The sequence below is a fragment of the Folsomia candida genome, unplaced genomic scaffold (assembly GCF_002217175.1).
Source record: "Folsomia candida strain VU population unplaced genomic scaffold, ASM221717v1 Fcan01_Sc001, whole genome shotgun sequence".
Classification (NCBI taxonomy): domain Eukaryota; kingdom Metazoa; phylum Arthropoda; class Collembola; order Entomobryomorpha; family Isotomidae; genus Folsomia; species Folsomia candida.
In genome coordinates, this window is record NW_019091193.1 from 8,065,597 (window position 1) to 8,079,743 (window position 14,147).

At 37.6% G+C, this 14,147-nt stretch overlaps 4 protein-coding genes across 4 annotated transcripts; 2 read left to right on the forward strand and 2 right to left on the reverse strand.

The window, feature by feature from the left end:
- Positions 1-502: 502 nt before the first annotated feature.
- Positions 503-5,168, reverse strand: LOC118434032. Its single transcript, XM_035846693.1, has 6 exons — positions 4,960-5,168; positions 4,801-4,877; positions 3,405-4,700; positions 3,170-3,324; positions 3,003-3,104; positions 503-1,961 (listed from the first exon to the last, which is right to left on the reverse strand). The coding sequence occupies exons 3-5, from the start codon at positions 4,183-4,185 to the stop codon at positions 3,018-3,020; spliced, it is 1,023 nt and encodes a 340-aa protein (XP_035702586.1). The 5' UTR covers positions 4,186-4,700; positions 4,801-4,877; positions 4,960-5,168; the 3' UTR covers positions 503-1,961; positions 3,003-3,017.
- A 654-nt stretch (positions 5,169-5,822) lies between these two features.
- LOC118433457 lies at positions 5,823-7,939 on the forward strand. The gene is made up of 3 exons (XM_035845388.1): positions 5,823-5,996; positions 6,077-6,675; positions 6,806-7,939. The coding sequence occupies exons 2-3, from the start codon at positions 6,121-6,123 to the stop codon at positions 6,992-6,994; spliced, it is 744 nt and encodes a 247-aa protein (XP_035701281.1). The 5' UTR covers positions 5,823-5,996; positions 6,077-6,120; the 3' UTR covers positions 6,995-7,939.
- A 1,816-nt stretch (positions 7,940-9,755) lies between these two features.
- Positions 9,756-11,745, forward strand: LOC110856393 (bacillopeptidase F). Its single transcript, XM_022104883.2, has 4 exons — positions 9,756-10,637; positions 10,717-10,883; positions 10,987-11,194; positions 11,271-11,745. The coding sequence occupies exons 1-4, from the start codon at positions 9,889-9,891 to the stop codon at positions 11,662-11,664; spliced, it is 1,518 nt and encodes a 505-aa protein (XP_021960575.1). The 5' UTR covers positions 9,756-9,888; the 3' UTR covers positions 11,665-11,745.
- Positions 11,746-12,143: 398 nt separating this feature from the next.
- LOC118433848 lies at positions 12,144-14,138 on the reverse strand. Its single transcript, XM_035846205.1, has 6 exons — positions 13,903-14,138; positions 13,683-13,816; positions 13,366-13,577; positions 13,194-13,287; positions 13,032-13,078; positions 12,144-12,961 (listed from the first exon to the last, which is right to left on the reverse strand). Exons 1-6 carry the CDS (start codon positions 14,001-14,003, stop codon positions 12,461-12,463), a joined length of 1,089 nt encoding a protein of 362 aa, XP_035702098.1. The 5' UTR covers positions 14,004-14,138; the 3' UTR covers positions 12,144-12,460.
- Positions 14,139-14,147: the final 9 nt, after the last annotated feature.

Genomic DNA, 14,147 nt, shown 5'->3' on the forward strand with positions numbered 1-14,147 from the left:
GCAGATATATGTAAATGTTTAGAAGGTGGTGGCTAGACAATGTCATAAGCGTTGTCCAATAAATTTGTGAATTTGCTGAAAGAACGAAGAGCAGCTTAATTAAGATTTATAAACTCTGAGGATGAGCTTAATTATAATTGACAATGCTTGCTTCATGTGTTTCTGCGTAGCAGTTTCATTCGTCATAATAACATGTGTACACGTACATACATACTTAATACCCACCAGACACTAATTATGTACAATGCTTTTTGATTAATATGTGTACTACAACAACAATTATTGAGCTAGGTAAATGCTAACGAATGATGTCATTCAAATTGGAAGAGTTTAATTAGGCGTTTTGTTTCACGCCGACTTTATCGCTGGAAAGAAATGTCATGATGTGTTCTGGTGGGGGTGCGACAAGACGTTGTAGACTTTAAACTTGTCGTAAATTAAAACACAGCTAAATATAGCTAGCCACACAGATTATGCAAAGTATTAAACGTCTAGCATCACATTAATTTAGAAGTCACCTTTATTATCATCGTATTGACCTTTGTATACATACATAATAGCACTCGACCAAGGAATATTTCAAGCCGTTAGATTTTAGCGACATGTCGAACTGAATATTCGAGACATTTCCCTTCAAAACTTAGCATCGACTGGAACTGTTCCGGTGGAATAAGAAAACTCGTCCCACTACTTATGACCACATAGATCAGGACACTGTTATCGAGGAAAATGAGATTCTCATCTTTTCTCCCCTCCTCATACAGCACCCTGTTCATCCGTGCCCTTTCCATTTGCACAATGTGCCACACTTTTCCAGTAATCTACCGAAAATCGGGGCAAAACTCGACCTGCTCAAAATCTTGGATTCATTTCACCTGCTTCATTTTGTCCCTTCTGAATGAATTATTTCACATCCTCATGTTCTTGGAGTGGCTTTACGCTCAGGAATCTGAGCAGCCATTGTGGAAGTCCATCATGATGTTCTACTTCCTCGGTTGCTACGGCTTTGTCTTCGTCACCAAGTTCATCTTGGCTTGGAGGCAAGATGAGACAAAGGAGCTTATCGAACGTGCCGTGGAGTTGGAAAAATTGTCAAGCAAGTCTCACCCGACTCGGGTTAGAGTGACACCTGTCCTAATTTGCGTCATGTTTCTCCTCACCTCGACAACATTACCGTTCGTCATGTCCTTCTTGGCATTTATAAGACCGTGTATGCCACCCTTTTTCAGCATGGGTCTGTTGGAATGCAAATCCTGGAGCAGTGTGGGTGGAGCATCCGTTTCTTTGAGAGTTGGTATCGCTCTTTTTGAGCTCATAACTTTGTTTACTAGCCTGGCAAATGCAGTAACGATCGGATTAGTGGGGCTTGTTGTGTATCCTCCTGTTGTTGAAGAAATGTGGATTGATCTTGTCGATAGGTACGCATTTTTGCATATAAATTCATGTGAATATAAATGTTTTCCACGATTTTGAAGTTTTTGATTTTATAAACTTCGAACTGAAATTGCATCCTTATGAAACGTACCTATTTTTTTTATTTTTAGGGAATTGAAAAATTCTGCATCCCTATACTCCACTGCAATTAAATATCGAATTGTCCAGTCCATGTCGAACTTGCACGGATCTGTGATGAGGAAGCCGTTCATGTCGATGATAGTCGGGGGTGTGATGATGGTAGAAATAACATCATTGTATTTGGTGATCAGTTCCATTCACGAGATGCCCCCGCCCGTTGCGATTTTCTTCATCGTGATGGTCATGGACTTTTTTGTCGTCATCCATCTCTTGTTCAAGGCGCTGTGTCGTCCTTACCTGGCGTCCGTGGAATTTGTGAACAGGGCCAAAATGAAAAAGAGGGGGAAATGGTTCGACAAGTATCTCAAGTCCTGCGTGCCGTTGGAGTTATCGATGGGTGGCGGTTGCTTTTTTGACAGGTTGACATCATTTGTGATTTGGAAATTCTGCGTGGATCAAGTAGTTAATTAGTTAACTTGTTGGTTATGTAAAACATAGACTACGAATATAGATATTATAAGTGCATATTTATTAGCAAGCAAATGAATAATTAAAAAAAAATGAAAGATCTAAGGTTCGGTTTTGAGTGCACCAGATATTTCTGCGATTTTTGCATGGTTGAAAATTCAGCATATATAGAAACATAACATAGGAAATAGCATAAGGAATAACTAAGAAATACTTTAATGCACTAATTTACATGGTTATTATATATTTAGCACCCGCTGTAAAGTCTTTGTGTCTAGGAAAAGTCGTTCATTTTGAAACCAATCGCAAAATATTTGATCAATCAACTTGTACGGATTTGGTTTGTATGGTTTTTATGAATATTTCATAAGTCTGTATTATAGTCTATATTCTAGTGTTTATATAAATAGATGTTTACTTAAGAGTCAATTCATTCATCATATAAGACAACAGGAACAAGTTTTAATGATTCTTAATTTGCACGTTCTACAAATAGCTTTAATTTTAGAAAACAAGTTTAATTACTAAATATCCATCGATCCATTATGTGTATAGGCATGTATGTATTTGTATATGGTTACCCAATGTGAATGGAATTACATTTACGAGTGTGGACCCTATATGTATATCCATCCATATAAGTGCATAATAAGACAATTCACTTAATAATGCTTGTGAAACCACTGCCTAAATACATTTTTACTGTATATTTTGCACATTTTCATTGACGGTGTATTTCTGTATTAATTAAGCCTCCTTGTTAACCTATGAATATATCATATTATCGACAATTTAATTTTATGAAATCGGTATATTTTCCGAGCTTCTAATAAATCGTGCATTATCGGAATGATGAGTAACAATAAGTTCCTTTGTTATAATAAACATTTCTTAAATAGAAAGTGAAAACTGTAATGGAGTGTAAAAGTGTAACTCTAGTTTGTACTACATTTTAAGTAACAGACTTGGCAGACCATATATTTGTATGCATGTGTGTAAATACGAACGAATAATATCACCTAACAAATTTCGCTTCATCCAGTACAATAGTCTTCAAATTTGATTGAGAGTTTATTGTTGTCGATAAATGTCACAATTTCTTGGGCCGATTCCCCACACAACTGCAAAAAATAAAAGTTTTGAATTATCCATGAATAGAAAACATATGGATGACTAGAAAAATCACATTAATTCCAGATATGGTGACTCTGGTCAATTTTCCAATGCGCAAGAGGATCTTCTTAAAGTTGGAAACGAGTTCGAAAGATCTGTATCCACCATTTCGAAGGTCATCGTCAAATTCGCTATTACCATAATTTTGTATGGTCAATGTCTTCAAGTCTTGCAAATACAATAAACAATGGATTAAACGTATGATTAGTTTATACAAGTAGATAAATTTCTTGTTTATAATTGCATACTTTTAGAAATGTCGCTTCCGTTCTCGAGACACGATATAAACGTCGTCATTTTCTCAGGAAACTGGGTCAATATTTTTAGATATTTTAATTTTGGATGGACACAAGATTTCAAAAATTCTTCCAATAAACGATCTCTACGGGAAATCAAATCTCTTTGAGCCTGCTCATTATCAGAACCAGCACACACTGAAACGTGGAGTTGTTGTAGGGCTGGAAATGTTGTTGACTTCAGCAGAGCGGCCAAAGGTTCGGGATGCATCACGCCATCGACTGCCAATGTCTTGACAGAATCAAATCTAACTCCAGGTTTAAAGATGTAATTGAGTAAATCGTCTCCCTGCCTCCCATGCAAATTAGAAATATTCAGAGTTTTCAAAACTGGCATTTTTTCACTGGGAATTCTACCATCAGTATTTCTAAAAAATATATCGACACTGTGACACTTTAAATAGTCCAATTTTGGCAACAGAGGTAGAGACAAATTTAGGTTTGCTGATTCAAGTATTGCCAACCCCACTAAAGGAATTCCATCCTCGTTGAACAGAGCTAGCTCAAGGCGTTCCAGAGAAAATGACACTTGACACAACATTCTGGACAAGTCCTCTAAATTCAGGCTTGCTTCAGTCGTACCGGTATAATAAATGGAACGCAGGTTAGGATTTGCATTCAAGTGAGGATACCAATTTGCTAGAATGCGGAGTTTCTCTAATGCTGGTGATGAGGCAAGGAGTTGTTGTGGTAAACTGTGTGAAATTGGATTTGGAGGGACGTGAATTATCATGGATTTCAATTTAGATTTTATCGGAATAGATAGTTGTTGAAGAGCCCCAGAAATGCTTGTCAACTCGGTTGGAAGGTTATCATCTTCCAAAATGCAGATATCCACTCGGGTAAAATTTGGACATGAATGGAGGAATATATTGTGAAGCACGGGAATTAAACGTAAATTAAACCCCCAATGACCTTGAAGACTGTGATATGTTCACTGAATTTTGTACAAAATTCGGGCAACCCAAATATTATTGGGGGAAATGAGGAGGACTGTGCAATGTGGTTTTTTTGACCTCCTGGACATCTGCATTGTTCTTGTATGTCGATACGACGAGCCAACTTGGGATTCATATTGGTAACAAATTTTTGAAAAGAAGTGGAATTGCAAAATGTGTGGTTTCTTTCTCCAAGGTCCAAAGATAAACTAAGTTTTGGCTCGGGCAGTGAGAAAATGGCGTCATTCCATAGTTTAGAGGCGAGACGAATGTGTTTAACGCTGACATATTTTAAAATTTCTTGGAGAATCTGAAATGAGCAGTGGCATATGAATTACCACATACACTTTATGAGTACATTATCACAAGTTAATTAGTAACATATTACTTGTTGCAGGTAAATAACTTACCACAGGATTTGTTAAAGCTTGTAGCATCGGTAAATTGGAGTCTTTTGGTTCAGAAGGATGTGATGTTTCTAATTGAGCTAGATAAATCCGAAAGAGTAATATTCCAGGTTTAAAGCATAACATATTTATCAAGTTAAAATGTAAAATTTATTTTATTACCCTCCGGTAGTATTTGTCGCGTCTCCATTTCAACTGGTTTACTTATGTAGATATGTAAGACGCTGTGCAAGATTAAGGGTGAACGTTCTACGTATGTAGATAGACATTTATTAAGGATTTAAAGCCAATTTACTTTTCAGTATTTATTTGTTTATTTACATTCTGGATGTGTGAAGTGTTGGTTACACAAAAAGTAAATAAATGGAGGGAAGCTCTCTGGCCCTGAATATGTACCCTTTTGCATTGTTGTTACTTACATAATACACTCCACACTGGACTTCTATCCTACCTTCCTCTACGCAACAATGCAAAGTTGCATTTTCTGACAATGAATGGCATAATAGTACGTCACTCGAAATGAATTGAGCATGATTCGTTACATGTCCATCTTTAATACATTGCAAATCATCAAATTTGTAACTTTTCCAGCTTATCTACACATGCAGGCATGTTATTACTAGTATTCATGATACTAAAACTAGAGATACAAATTTTATTGTCACTGATGAAATTATATGCATTTATTCCTTGTTAACATATTGAAAGATATTTATTGGTCGGTAATTTATAATAAAATTTATACATTACCACTTCACTGTTTTATCAAAATGCCACCCTCCATAAAGAAACTATGAGCAATTTAGTACATACATATTTAGAATACTTAAATTCCTTGCATACTATCCGTCAAAGGACACGCAGGGTTAGAAGAGGTCAGAGTTTATTAATACACCAGAGCGACGCTTACTTACATTTTTCTCTTTTGATAAGGTTTATTGGCTTGGTTGGCTTCTTGGCGTCTCTTTATCCCTTTATATTCTCTCGCACTCAGTGTCCAGCTTCACTTGAGCTTTGGTCTTCCTTCAGAGCGGACGTCCCTGCTCTTTCCTCCCTCATCGTCCCGATCTCTCTGAAGGCTGCTACTCATTTTAGCGAAGTGCGAAAACAAGACCATTTCCACAATTTTTGACAAAATCAGACAGTGCAAGTCCAGGCAGACCAGGGGGAACACGAGGTGAACGGAACAGAACTAGCTGGTGGGTACCGATTAATTACTTGGAAGATTTACCAATTAAATTTTTTTTGTAAATTTTGTGTGCTCTCTTTTAAATTTCAGGTTAAAACTTTACTTACAAATTCAAAAAAGACAGAGAATCAACCATGTCTCACCAACATTTGCCTTCCACTTCGTCGCCAACGTCGCCGCCCACTGCGACGTCTCATGAAGCCGGAGATCAAGCAACAATAATGTACCAGACGATTTCTCATAATTCGACTTTATCGTGGGGTCCCAGCTCGCAGTCTGCAGGACAGCCCTTCGTTCCTTACAACAGTCAGAGTTCAGGATTTCTTTCGCACCCATTTCCAATGTCGTTGGCGGACCAGCATCTCCATTCCCCCTGCCAGATGACTCCCTGCCTTCAGTGTTTCAACCAAGGACCACTCCTCCAAGGCTTACCGACGCCGCCAGTACTTATCAATATATATCCGACGTACTCTGGAGTCATGACGACTCCGCAACTCAATCCCATAATCTTGACCCCATTTCCACCGCAGCAGCAGCCGCAGATGATGTACCCTGTACCACAGCCAGTACCACAGATGATGTACGCACAGGAGGTGATGACGCACCCGCAGGAGGTACCACAGCCTCAAATGGTAACCCAACCCCAAGGACCAACCGAACAACATAACAATGAAACTAGCAGTGAGATGGTCAGTAATAGTCCTTAATTTATGAGAAATACTTGTTGATAGCTTCTTCGAGTGTTTTTTTATATACACTCGGTTAACTTTGTTGCCGTACATTAATTCATATTTAATTAAATTTGTAATTACAATGCAGCGACTGCAATCCAGCACAACTCGAGTTCAAAGAGCACCTCGGCGTCAAGCACAAGGACATGGAGCCCGTGGATCTCAAGCATGTGAAACTCGGGAAGAATATTTTGGCGAGACCGTTCCAAGAAATGGCTGGAAGCCGTACTACCGAGTGAGGAATTCTGCGGGGAGCTATTATAAGCTAAAATATTGAAGACTACAAACTGTAAAATACTCTTCGTAAGCTAAATTAGCCAAATTTTTCTACGACATGGACCGAATTGACGATCTTAATGTAAGACTGAATACTACACCGTAACAATATTTCTCTAAATTTTGTCGAGAAAAAAAAATCAAGTCAGATGTATGTAACTCTCATTATTAATTATATGAACTTAAAAAGTATAACTTAATATAAATAATGGAACACATTAACTCGTAAGATTTTAAACCAGTATTAAACAGTCTGACTAGTAATTAACTAATACTGAGACTGAAATGAACCTGAAATGTAACTTTTAAAATAATGAAATGAACTATGTATTTTTTATGTTAAAGATAAATGTATAAATTTGCAATTTTTATTTGTGGCTATGATGATAAGCTATACCTATTTTTGTCAAGTTAATGAATTAATTACTTTTAATGATATGTACCTTAGTCAATGTTATGGAATCGGTTTTAATTGAATGTCTTTTTATGAACTTTTGACATGTCAATTTTAACAAAATTGTTGTTTTATTTATTTCAAAATGAATTACAAAATAAATAAATCTGAATTGGCATTGAAATTTAACGATTTTTTCATTTATAATTTACACTTTTGTCAGTTTTTTTAATATACATAATTCATGAGGTTTTGGTGAATCATTATAGTGAATTGAATTCCTTATCTGCATAAAGCTCCGTTTATATTAGTAGTTCGTGTCATCATCATGTCAAACTCTAAATCCGACTTTTTGATGGATCGAAATTCGTAATTGTCTGGTATGATATTTTTGACTAGCTAATCATAAAATCGGAGCATGTCATGATGATGACATGAGCTATAAACGGAGCTTGATACAAATTTTCATAGCAATGATGTCACAACTCTTTAAATATTTTGGGGACATGCACAGTGTTCAAAGAGGCCAATTTATTGGAAGTAATTCCCCGAGCACTTTTCTCTTAATATTTTTGCATTTTCCGAGCTCTGGGGGGTCAAAGACGTGTCCATAAAAAAATTGACGAGCCACACCCACTTTGGGTGTGGTTTTTTCCTAGTGGGTTTAGGGTCAATCGCCCAGTCCAAACTTGTGTGCTAAGCGATTCTACACCTTCTAAAAAAATTTCATCAAAATCGGTCCATAAACAAAAAAGTTATTGCAGGTCAAAGTTTGGCGAAAGGCAAAACACCCCTACTTTAGGGGCGTGGTTCTCCGAAGAGTGCAAACTTCAAACTCTGAAAATGGTTGTAAATGATGGCCCCCCTTGGTATGTACATATTCTGAAAAAATGGAGTTCTGAAATTTGCACATTTCCATGAAACATGGCCGGGAACATTGAACAAAATCATGTCGAAATTGTCCAAAACAGGCGAAACTCAACATGACGTAGAGTAGTAAAAATCGATATCTAGCTTCAGCTAGGGCTAAGAAGTGCGTCGCAAGTGAAATTGACCCATGTCGTAAGGGAATGGCGTCGACTTGTCGAAATTTCGACATGATCCTATAAAGCTCAAATTTAAAACTAGTACTCCCCCAGCATTCAAAATAAATATTCTAGCACTTTTGGCAATGTCGACAGCCAATTTCGCCGATTTTGAAATTTGGACATTTTAGGGTCGACATTCGGCGAAATTGGCTGTCGACATTGCCAAAAGTGCTAGAATATTTATTTTGAATGCTGGGGGAGTACTAGTTTTAAATTTGAGCTTTATAGGATCATGTCGAAATTTCGACAAGTCGACGCCATTCCCTTACGACATGGGTCAATTTCACTTGCGACGCACTTCTTAGCCCTAGCTGAAGCTAGATATCGATTTTTACTACTCTACGTCATGTTGAGTTTCGCCTGTTTTGGACAATTTCGACATGATTTTGTTCAATGTTCCCGGCCATGTTTCATGGAAATGTGCAAATTTCAGAACTCCATTTTTTCAGAATATGTACATACCAAGGGGGGCCATCATTTACAACCATTTTCAGAGTTTGAAGTTTGCACTCTTCGGAGAACCACGCCCCTAAAGTAGGGGTGTTTTGCCTTTCGCCAAACTTTGACCTGCAATAACTTTTTTGTTTATGGACCGATTTTGATGAAATTTTTTTAGAAGGTGTAGAATCGCTTAGCACACAAGTTTGGACTGGGCGATTGACCCTAAACCCACTAGGAAAAAACCACACCCAAAGTGGGTGTGGCTCGTCAATTTTTTTATGGGCACGTCTTTGACCCCCCAGAGCTCGGAAAATGCAAAAATATTAAAAGAAAAGTGCTCGGGAAATTACTTCCAATAAATTGACCTCTTTGTACACTGTGACATGTAACAAAACGCCGCAGTCGCTTATTACTTGCTTATTCTTATTACTTGACCTTTGTAAATTAAGCAATATGTGCATAGTTAAATTGTATGTATGACTTATGGTATCGGACAACTGAGCATTGATTTTCGCTAAAAGCAAACTCACCGAATGACAATAAAATAAAGTTAATTGAATACAAGTGCAATTCGATTAAACGCTACTCAACGGATGCGATGCACATCATTCTTAATCACTTATACCGTTTGCTTATCAACTGGAAAGTACTAAAATATTGTGACTCGACAAAAACTTCCATTCGCCAAAACGAAGTACTTGCATGCGTGTTCCATAGATATACAAATTAATCGTGTAAAGATTGCTTATCAGTTGACGTAGGTGTTTAATTTGTTATGATCCAGGAACAAACAAGCCTTGACTGTCCTCTAATCTTATGCAGCACGAATGACTCAGGGTGGATCTGAAGTCACTGAAAAAGTACATATACCAAACAAGAGAGGCCAAGTTTGAGCCATTCACAATTATAAATCAGATCGATCCCGACCATTTTTTTGTACTTATCACTTCTCTATAAAATATTTCGTTAAAAATGAAAATATATTTCATAATTTTCTTTGTGGGAATTAGTTCCTGTGCAAACATTGATCCCAAAGTGTCACCATCCTTGAGCGCATCGTTATCACTGACTGACGCTACTATACGAAGATGGGACCTTGTAGTAGAAATGGAGGGAGGCACAACTTCCGTACTAAAAAATTACAACTCAATGTCAACCTTGACGGGTACATCCCGTGAGGAAAAAGCTGGCCTTTTAGCACGAGCTCTTCTGTCGCATAGCACGCTTTCTCAGAAGGCCGTTATTTCTGGATTGTCCGAAATCAGTGCGACTAGAAAGGGCGGCTTCAGTTATTCAAGCAGTTGGATCTCAAACGTGGTATTTATTCAAGTAGATGAATCACCGGACAATGTAATGCTCGTTTCAGACTTGATCTCTCGCCTGGTTCAAATTCCTGGCGTGGCTTTGGTAAGGGAGCAAGTAGTAGCAAAACTTGGACCAGTTGTGGCGACAGTGTCAGACGGCCAGACATTAGCGCGGGGATGGAATATCAACAAGGTTGGGGCTCCTCACTTTTGGGAGACTAATAAAACGACAGGGGCTGGAATTATAGTGGGGCATATAGATTCGGGGGTTCTAAGTACTCATGAAACGCTTCGAGCCAATTGGATTGGTGAGCAGGGAGGGTGGTTAGATGCCCATTTCGGTCAATCAATTCCGTACGATTCTTCCAGCTCGAGTCATGGAACTCATTCACTGGCGTCAGCGGTAGGAAGTAATGGGTATGTAAAAATGGGAAAAAAGTATGATGCATGACATCCCGGTTGTGTGATTTATTGTTAATTTGTATCCTATTTGTAGCGTCGGAATTGCACCAGGCGCCAAGTGGACAAGTTGTTTAGGATGTTACAGAGACGAATGTAGCGAAGAAGACCTCGACAACTGTGGACAGTTTATGCTGTGTCCTCTTGGGTCGCCACAATTCAGGAATTGTACTGGAATTCCAAACATTGTGACCAACAGTTGGGGTGCGTCCGTTTATGCATATAAGAACTAACAGATATATTTAACTACATATATAGTGGCTAACAATTAAATAATTGACTGCAAATTATCATTTATCATCAACAGGATCTTCCCGAGGCGGTCAGACATTTTACGACGCGGTAATTTCATCTTGGCTAGCTGTCGGTATAGTCCCAGTTTTCGCTGCAGGCAATTCGGGTCCACAATGTGAGACGTTAGGTTCACCCGGAGATAACCCATCAGTCATCAGTGTGGGAGCGACATCACAAAGTGACGGACTTGCCGAATTTAGTAGTGTTGGTCCCAGTGTGAAGTGAGTCATACTTATCTTTTTAACTCCACTACAAATATTAGTGCATGTCGTAAGTTGTTGATTTCTTCGTGTTCAGCCGCATCCTCAAACCAGACATTGTTGCACCAGGAGTGCGAATTAGGTCAGCCAATGCTAATTCCGATACCAGCTATGCAGAACTCAGCGGAACGAGTATGGCGACCCCCCAGATTGCTGGAGCCCTCGCCCTCTATCTCTCTGCCAACCCTTCCCTTACATATGGTCAAATTAAGGCCATTCTAACTGAAAGTGCAGAACGCCAAGGACTTTCTCCAGTAAGTGGTGTGCCAAATTGTGGTGGGCTAAACGGCACGACTTGGCCAAACCACAAATTTGGCTTCGGCAGACTTAGACTTGGACCACAAATCATTGAAGAAAATCATGGAGCTGGGAGTAGGTTTGAAATTAGTTTCATATCCATTGTACTAATTGTAGTTTCTAATATTTTGTAATCAATGGTTGTACACATAGTTTGATATTCTCAAATTTTGATTGAAATGAAATAAAATTCATTTGGTTTATTTCGAAAGCAATCTGCAGTTGATAAATCAAGTACTGTAATTTTTGTTAACTGGTCATGTACGATCATCGTACATGACCATGATCATCGTACTACGATGCACAAAATATCCTGGGCGACAATGGAATATATCCAAATATAAATTGTGGATACATATGTATATCGGTAAGTACGTAAACCTACTCAATATACTTGATTTGATTATACATACATACATATATACGTAGATACATATGTATGTGAATCGGAAGATTGCTTTTAATTGACGCATAACGGAATATGGATAGTGGATATTTATCGTTAAACCATGAATACTAGTGCATGAGTATTTGTATCTTTATTAAAACTCAGACTGAATATTTAGCTTTTACCATAATATCAATATATCTATTTTACCAAATAATCTTGGATATTTCTATCTAACTGCAGGTACATGTTAAACATCATATTACGAAGTATGTAAATATGTCAAAATATTATCCCCGGCTAGATATGTAATTTAGTTTCCAGTTACATACATACGGATATTTATGTCCAAAGATTTCATGAAATCTTGCATTCCCTCATAAGGTACATACTTATTATTTGTGATGCTCAACTTTGACTTGATTACTACTGTACTTCTCTTGAAAATAATTAATGCAACAACATATCCAAGAGTCATTGATGGAAGTATTAATTGATATTTACATGAGTAAATAAATATTATGAAATTAAAACTACCAGCATTATATCAGCAATTCGACCTTTCGATTTTCCAAGCACTGTACGGGATCAATAATCTGGTCCTCTATATTGTAACAACTTACTGAAAATAACCCTTTAATGTTATCTGCTTTTGTAATTGAGAACGATTCCACCCGTGAACATGAATTAGCAAAACTTATAGTTTTTACTTGCCCGTTGTTCAAATGGTTCATCCCGTTCTTGTTGCAAATTGTCATAAACTGTTGTCTCAACCGTGTATCCCCTGTCCACAAGACAATAACTGGGCTAAATAAAATGTAAACATAAAACAAGGCGATTCCACAGGAAAAAAAAGTGCCGGCCGTGGTAGAAGAAATCGTGTTGGTTGTGGCGTCTTCTGCGCTTGGAGAACTTCTACGAAATACTTGATACCATGAAAACACGAGGCCAAAAGGAACCCACAGAACGATAAAGAAAACCGTGTACGCGAAAATGAAGCGAACTCTTTTCCACTTTTCTAGCGTTACAGGATTTCGTGCTACCTGAATTGTTGTACAAAACGTTTGTAATGTCCCAATTAGTAATAAGTATTTCATATATGTATGTACATACCTTTAATGTTTTGATATATTTTAGCTTTCCACGCCATTTGTACAGGACTGTTAAAAAGAAATGCAAAGGTATGCAGGAATTTAATTCTGATAATAAGTCTTTAACAAGATTCAGTTTAGAATAAAAAAAATCACAAAGGAACTGTTTATGAAATCCTCTTACGAAAAGACATGTAAGCTGGAGCCCCCAAATGAAATAACAAAGCACGAACAGTTTCCACGATAATGCAGAGCACAACGTTATTAAATATAGGAACCTGCATGACACACAAACACAAAGAATTATACATGCAAAGAAATGTGAGTTAATTAAATTTCACTCTGAATATGACAACCTTGGCACATTTTTCTGTAATGATCTCGCCATCCCCTCCACTCCTGGAGAAAGTCGTCCCGAATAAATATGGTGCTGCTCCAATTCCGGATAAAATCCAACATAAGCCTACCGTTCTTAAAAGAAGAAGATTGCCAGACCGTGGCTGCAGTTGACAACATGATTCGTACACTATTGCCAGGACGTGAAGTGGATACATGTTAGCCAGCCAGTCTAATAAATGCAATTCCATGAAAATTTTTTCCGTCTCATTTTATAAAGTTTGACTAAATTACTTTAAAAGATCTATAGTATTAATAAGAAATGTTTAATAATTACTTCTTAGGAAGGAAATGAACGGACAGGTCCACGGACCTTGGATGTATTTGTCGCCATCGCCGAAATAGAATATGGTGCCTATGGATGAGATGCATGTAAGCAATGACCAGTTGGCGATTAGAATGTTGACAGCCCTAAATAAAATAGATAAACTGTATTAAATTGATTATTAAATTGATATGAAATATGAATAACTCTACATAAATATATATGTATGCACCTAGGATGCCTTGCTTGAAAAACGATCACGATCACGAAAGAATTCACCACAGTTGATATCACGGATATTAAAATTGCAAAACTTTTGAATATTGTATCCATCCTGAAGATGTTTCTATATGCATTCTGTAATTATGTACAAATATGTATGTATGATCTGGAGGACTTTCACTCCATCGTGCTCGCACGTCAAGAGGAGAATTTAGATTGTGAAGTAAAAATTAAGGAGAACTTTGCTCTTTCGAT

Coding starts and splice junctions, on each gene's coding strand:
- LOC118434032 (XM_035846693.1), bottom strand. CDS start 4,185: ATGATAATTCACGTCCCTCCAAATCCAATTTCACACAGTTTACCACAA. Junction 3,325..3,404: donor CGGAAGCGACATTTCTAAAA/GTATGCAATTAT, acceptor TGTATTTGCAAG/ACTTGAAGACATTGACCATA. Junction 3,105..3,169: donor TCACCATATCTGGAATTAAT/GTGATTTTTCTA, acceptor TATTTTTTGCAG/TTGTGTGGGGAATCGGCCCA.
- LOC118433457 (XM_035845388.1), top strand. CDS start 6,121: ATGTCTCACCAACATTTGCCTTCCACTTCGTCGCCAACGTCGCCGCCC. Junction 6,676..6,805: donor ATGAAACTAGCAGTGAGATG/GTCAGTAATAGT, acceptor ATTACAATGCAG/CGACTGCAATCCAGCACAAC.
- LOC110856393 (XM_022104883.2), top strand. CDS start 9,889: ATGAAAATATATTTCATAATTTTCTTTGTGGGAATTAGTTCCTGTGCA. Junction 10,884..10,986: donor CATTGTGACCAACAGTTGGG/GTGCGTCCGTTT, acceptor TATCATCAACAG/GATCTTCCCGAGGCGGTCAG. Junction 11,195..11,270: donor AGTGTTGGTCCCAGTGTGAA/GTGAGTCATACT, acceptor CTTCGTGTTCAG/CCGCATCCTCAAACCAGACA.
- LOC118433848 (XM_035846205.1), bottom strand. CDS start 14,003: ATGGATACAATATTCAAAAGTTTTGCAATTTTAATATCCGTGATATCA. Junction 13,817..13,902: donor TTTCAAGCAAGGCATCCTAG/GTGCATACATAT, acceptor TATTTTATTTAG/GGCTGTCAACATTCTAATCG. Junction 13,578..13,682: donor GTTCATTTCCTTCCTAAGAA/GTAATTATTAAA, acceptor TGCATTTATTAG/ACTGGCTGGCTAACATGTAT.